General features: G+C 44.3%; 1 protein-coding gene across 2 annotated transcripts in view; it reads left to right on the top strand.

Moving 5' to 3' along the window:
• The window catches only part of kremen1 (kringle containing transmembrane protein 1), a 266,356-nt gene that overhangs the window by 240,557 nt on the left and 19,799 nt on the right, over nucleotides 1–6,000 (top strand). For both annotated transcript variants that reach the window (XM_061942079.2, XM_072912511.1), the window contains exons 5-6: nucleotides 2,489–2,642; nucleotides 2,723–3,055. In XM_061942079.2, the coding sequence (XP_061798063.2) occupies nucleotides 2,489–2,642; nucleotides 2,723–3,055 (487 nt within the window). The remainder of the gene's footprint in view (nucleotides 1–2,488; nucleotides 2,643–2,722; nucleotides 3,056–6,000) is intronic.

Genomic DNA, 6,000 nt, shown 5'->3' with positions numbered 1-6,000 from the left:
TGTGAGAGTCCAGTCCATAGTGGATCTAACATAATAGTGTGAGAGTCCAGTCCATAGTGGATCTAACATAATAGTGTGAGAGTCCAGTCCATAGTGGATCTAACATAATAGTGAGAGTCCAGTCCATAGTGGATCTAACATAATAGTGTGAGAGTCCAGTCCATAGTGGATCTAACATAATAGTGAGAGTCCAGTCCATAGTGGATCTAACATAATAGTGAGAGTCCAGTCCATAGTGGATCTAACATAATAGTGAGAGTCCAGTCCATAGTGGATCTAACATAATAGTGAGAGTCCAGTCCATAGTGGATCTAACATAATAGTGTGAGAGTCCAGTCCATAGTGGATCTAACATAATGGTGTGAGAGTCCAGTCCATAGTGGATCTAACATAATAGTGAGAGTCCAGTCCATAGTGGATCTAACATAATAGTGAGAGTCCAGTCCATAGTGGATCTAACATAATAGTGTGAGAGTCCAGTCCATAGTGGATCTAAAATAATTGTGTGAGAGTCCAGTCCATAGTGGATCTAACATAATAGTGAGAGTCCAGTCCATAGTGGATCTAACATAATAGTGTGAGAGTCCAGTCCATAGTGGATCTAACATAATAGTGTGAGAGTCCAGTCCATAGTGGATCTAACATAATAGTGAGAGTCCAGTCCATAGTGGATCTAACATAATAGTGTGAGAGTCCAGTCCATAGTGGATCTAACATAATAGTGTGAGAATTCAGTCCATAGTGGATCTAACATAATAGTGAGAGTCCAGTCTATAGTGGGTCTAACATAATAGTGTGAGAGTCCAGTCCATAGTGGATCTAACATAATGGTGTGAGAGTCCAGTCCATAGTGGATCTAGCATAATAGTAAGAGTCCAGTCCATAGTGGATCTAACATAATTGTGTGAGAGTCCAGTCCATAGTGGATCTAACATAATAGTGAGAGTCCAGTCCATAGTGGATCTAACATAATAGTGTGAGAGTCCAGTCCCTAGTGGATCTAACATAATAGTGTGAGAGTCCAGTCCATAGTGGATCTAACATAATAGTGAGAGTCCAGTCCATAGTGGATCTAACATAATAGTGTGAGAGTCCAGTCCATAGTGGATCTAACATAATAGTGTGAGAGTCCAGTCCATAGTGGATCTAACATAATAGTATGAGAGTCCAGTCCATAGTGGATGTAACATAATAGTGTGAGAGTCCAGTCCATAGTGGATCTAACATAATGGTGTGAGAGTCCAGTCCATAGTGGATCTAGCATAATAGTAAGAGTCCAGTCCATAGTGGATCTAACATAATTGTGTGAGAGTCCAGTCCATAGTGGATCTAACAAAATAGTGTGAGAGTCCAGTCCATAGTGGATCTAACATAATAGTGAGAGTCCAGTCCATAGTGGATCTAACATAATAGTGTGAGAGTCCAGTCCATAGTGGATCTAAAATAATTGTGTGAGAGTCCAGTCCATAGTGGATCTAACATAATAGTGAGAGTCCAGTCCATAGTGGATCTAACATAATAGTGTGAGAGTCCAGTCCATAGTGGATCTAACATAATAGTGTGAGAATCCAGTCCATAGTGGATCTAACATAATAGTATGAGAGTCCAGTCCATAGTGGATGTAACATAATAGTGTGAGAGTCCAGTCCATAGTGGATCTAACATAATGGTGTGAGAGTCCAGTCCATAGTGGATCTAGCATAATAGTAAGAGTCCAGTCCATAGTGGATCTAACATAATTGTGTGAGAGTCCAGTCCATAGTGGATCTAACAAAATAGTGTGAGAGTCCAGTCCATAGTGGATCTAACATAATAGTGAGAGTCCAGTCCATAGTGGATCTAACATAATAGTGTGAGAGTCCAGTCCATAGTGGATCTAAAATAATTGTGTGAGAGTCCAGTCCATAGTGGATCTAACATAATAGTGAGAGTCCAGTCCATAGTGGATCTAACATAATAGTGTGAGAGTCCAGTCCATAGTGGATCTAACATAATAGTGAGAGTCCAGTCCATAGTGGGGCCAGCAGGAGACCATCCCGAGCGCAGACGGGTCAGCAGTGCAGAGATGTCCCCAACCGATGCACAGGCCAGCGGTCCACCCCGGGTCCCGACTCTGGACAGCCAGCACTTCATCCATGGCCAGCTCATATTGCTTCCTAATGAATGCCCAAATAATCAAAGAGAGTCATGTTTTCATTTCCACTCCAAAAATGTATAAAAGGTCAAAAACAGAATTGAATATTGGACGCACCCCTTTCCAGTTATCGCCTTACAAGCCCGTCCTCTTTGTGGTTTAGCAAAATAAACGCCCCGGCTGTAATTACAGCCGCAGTCAGAGAGACCCCTGCTCCACCGGGATGCACAATGTCAAAAGCGTGGAGGAGATAGAGAGAGACAGGCCAGTCAACAAGGCTGCGGGTTTCGTGGTGAAACAGCTTGAAAATCTCCAAAGTGCTCAGTGAAGACTGAACATGTTGTGTCTGTGCAGCTTGCCGGCATGGAGTCGGGGTACGCTTGTTTCTGCGGCAACGAAGTGGACCTGCAGGACCACGACGAGTCCCCCGGCATGGAGTGCAACCACGTGTGCTTCGGCGACCACACGCAGCCGTGCGGCGGAGACGGCTGGGTCATCGTCTTCGACAGTCAGTGGCAGAGTCGCGCTAAACTAACTCAACTTACCCGTTCTTCTTCCCAATGTTTTGCCTTGCTGTCTTCATAACAGCCCGGGTGGGGTCGTGTGGGGGGAACCTGACCTCCCCGTCCGGAGTCATCTACTCGCCCGACTTTCCCGACAAATACGGAGCCAGCCGTGTCTGCTACTGGACGGTGCAGGTGCCCGGATCCTCGGCCATCCTGTTCAACTTCACCTTCTTCGACATCTCGGATCAGGCCGACATGGTGGAGGTGCTGAACGGCTACACCAACCAGGTGGTGGCGCGCTTTGACTGGCGCAGCCCCCCGAGAGAGGTGGTCAACATCACTGGAGACTTCGTCATCGTTTACTTCTTCTCGGATCGCACCAACCAAGCCCAGGGCTTTGCTCTGCTATACCAAGGTAGGGTTTCACTGTTGTTGAAGACTCCTGTTGGGAGTACGAAAACACGTACGTTTCTACATGTATCTCTTATGTGTGACTGCCATCTACTGGTCACACTTATCATTGCACCATTTAGCAAATAAAATTGCTTCGAGGTCGGTAAGCAAAACCAGAAGTATTCCGTACATTAGGCGCACCAGGTTATTAAGCGCACTGTCGAGTTTTGAGGGAAAAAAATATTTTAAGTGCGCCTTATAGTCCGGTAAGTATGGTACATTATTAGTTTGTTTTTGTGAGTTTTGGATTCAGTGAAGACAGTAAATAGTCTTAAAAAACTCTTTCTTTAAGTTTTTTGAAGCTTGTAATTGAGGACTTTAAAGGGGAACATTATCACAATTTCGGAATGGTTAAAACCATTAAAAATCAGTTCCCAGTGGCTTATTATATTTTTTCGAAGTTTTTTTCAAAATTTTACCCATCACGCAATATCCCTACAAAAAGCTTCAAAGTGCCTGATTTTAACCATCGTTTCTCAACACCCGTCCATTTTCCTGTGACGTCACAAGACAGTAAATAGTCTTAAAAAACTCTTTTTTAAAGTTTTTTGAAGCTTGTAATTGAGGACTTTAAAGGGGAACATTATCACAATTTCGGAAGGGTTAAAACCATTAGAAATCAGTTCCCAGTGGCTTATTATATTTTTTCGAAGTTTTTTTCAAAATTTTACCCATCACGCAATATCCCTACAAAAAGCTTCAAAGTGCCTGATTTTAACCATCGTTTCTCAACACCCGTCCATTTTCCTGTGACGTCACATAGTGAAGCCAACACAAACAAACACGGCGGAAAGAACAGCAAGCTATAGCGACATTAGCTCGGATTCAGACTCGGATTTCAGCGGCTTAAGCGATTCAACAGATTACGCATGTATTGAAACGGATGGTTGTAGTGTGGAGGCAGGTAGCGAAAACCAAATTGAAGAAGAAACTGAAGCTATTGAGCCATATCGGTTTGAACCGTATGCAAGCGAAACCGACGAAAACGACACGACAGCCATTAGGCGCACCAGGTTATTAAGCGCACTGTCGAGTTTTGAGGAAAAAAATAATTTTAAGTGCGCCTTATAGTCCGGTAAGTATGGTACATTAATAGTTTGTTTTTGTGCGTTTTGGATTCAGTGAAGACAGTAAATAGTCTTAAAAAACTCTTTTTTTAAGTTTTTTGAAGCTTGTAATTGAGGACTTTAAAGGGGAACATTATCACAATTTCAGAAGAGTTAAAACCATTAAAAATCAGTTCCCAGTGGCTTATTTTATTTTTCGAAGTTTTTTTCAAAATTTTACCCATCACGCAATATCCCTACAAAAAGCTTCAAAGTGCCTGATTTTAACCATCGTTTCTCAACACCCGTCCATTTTCCTGTGACGTCACACAGTGATGCCAACACAAACAAACATGGCGGAAAGAACAGCAAGCTATAGCGACATTAGCTCGGATTCAGACTCGGATTTCAGCGGCTTAAGCGATTCAACAGATTACGGATGGTTGTAGTGTGGAGGCAGGTAGCGAAAACGAAATTGAAGGAGAAACTGGAGCTATTGAGCCATATCGGTTTGAACCGTATGCAAGCGAAACCGACGAAAACGACACGACAGCTAGCGACACGGGAGAAAGCGAGGACGAATTCGGCGATCGCCTTCTAACCAACGATTGGTATGTTTGTTTGGCATTAAAGGAAAAAAACAACTATGAACTAGGTTTACAGCATATGAAATACATTTGGCAACAACATGCACTTTGAGAGTGCAGACAGCCCAATTTTCATCAATTAATATATTCTGTAGACATACCCTCATCCGCGCTCTTTTCCTGAAAGCTGATCTGTCCAGTTTTGGAGTTGATGTCAGCAGGCCAGGGAAGCTAGGGTCCATATTCTTCTCTTGATCATCTTCCGTGGCATAAGGGACGGTGTGAGCCAAGACATCCAGGGGGGTTTAGCTCGCTCGTCTGCAGGAACAAACTGCCGCCATTGCTTGCCGTGCTACCGAGGTCCTTTGTCCCTGAATTGCTCACACACTCCGGCAGATTCAATGGGGGGTCTGGCGGCAGATTTCTTTGACTTTATGGTTGGAAATGCATCTGCTTTGAGTGTCGCAGGATATCCAAACATTCTTGCCATCTCTGTCGTAGCATAGCTTTCGTCGGTAAAGTGTGCGGAACAAACGTCCAATTTCTTGCCACTTTGGCATCTTTGGGCCACTGGTGCAACTTGAATCCGTCCCTGTTCGTGTTGTTACACCCTCCGACAACACACCGACGAGGCATGATGTCTCCAAGGTACGGAAAACAGTCGAAAGAACGGAAAATAACAGAGCTGATTTGACTCGGTGTTTGAGAAAATGGCGGATTGCTTCCCGATGTGACGTCATCGCTCCGAGAGCGAATATTAGAAAGGCGTTTAATTCGCCAAAATTCACCCATTTAGAGTTGGGAAATCGGTTAAAAAAATATATGGTCTTTTTTCTGCAACATCAAGGTATATATTGACGCTTACATAGGTCTGGTGATAATGTTCCCCTTTAACTAGTTGGTGGTATGATAGGTTGGGTCAGTCCTTGGGATTGACAGGTTTCAGCTCTAGGGTGGGTTCCAGCCCCAATAAGATCCTCATTGGCACGATGGACTTTTTTGCGTTGCTTTGGCTTTTCCATTAGCTCGTCAGCGTCTGACGGCCTGAGGCGATGCTGCGTTCTGAACTCATATTTTGGCTCCTCTGTTGAAATGTCCTTATCGAGCCGCGGCAGCCCGCCTCGCTTCGCCTGATGAGATGCACGGCGACTTTTGAACGCCGCCCACGTTTCGGGAACACTGCGACTCCCTGATTGCGTGATCGCGCCGCGTGAAGCCGGAGAACAAAAAGCCTGCAGAGAGTCGCTGACCTCACCGCAGATCTCTCTCTCTCT

The sequence above is a fragment of the Nerophis lumbriciformis genome, linkage group LG03 (assembly GCF_033978685.3).
Source record: "Nerophis lumbriciformis linkage group LG03, RoL_Nlum_v2.1, whole genome shotgun sequence".
Classification (NCBI taxonomy): domain Eukaryota; kingdom Metazoa; phylum Chordata; class Actinopteri; order Syngnathiformes; family Syngnathidae; genus Nerophis; species Nerophis lumbriciformis.
The sequence above is the reverse complement of the archived record's forward strand: the minus strand, read 5'-3'. Positions and strand labels throughout refer to the sequence as shown.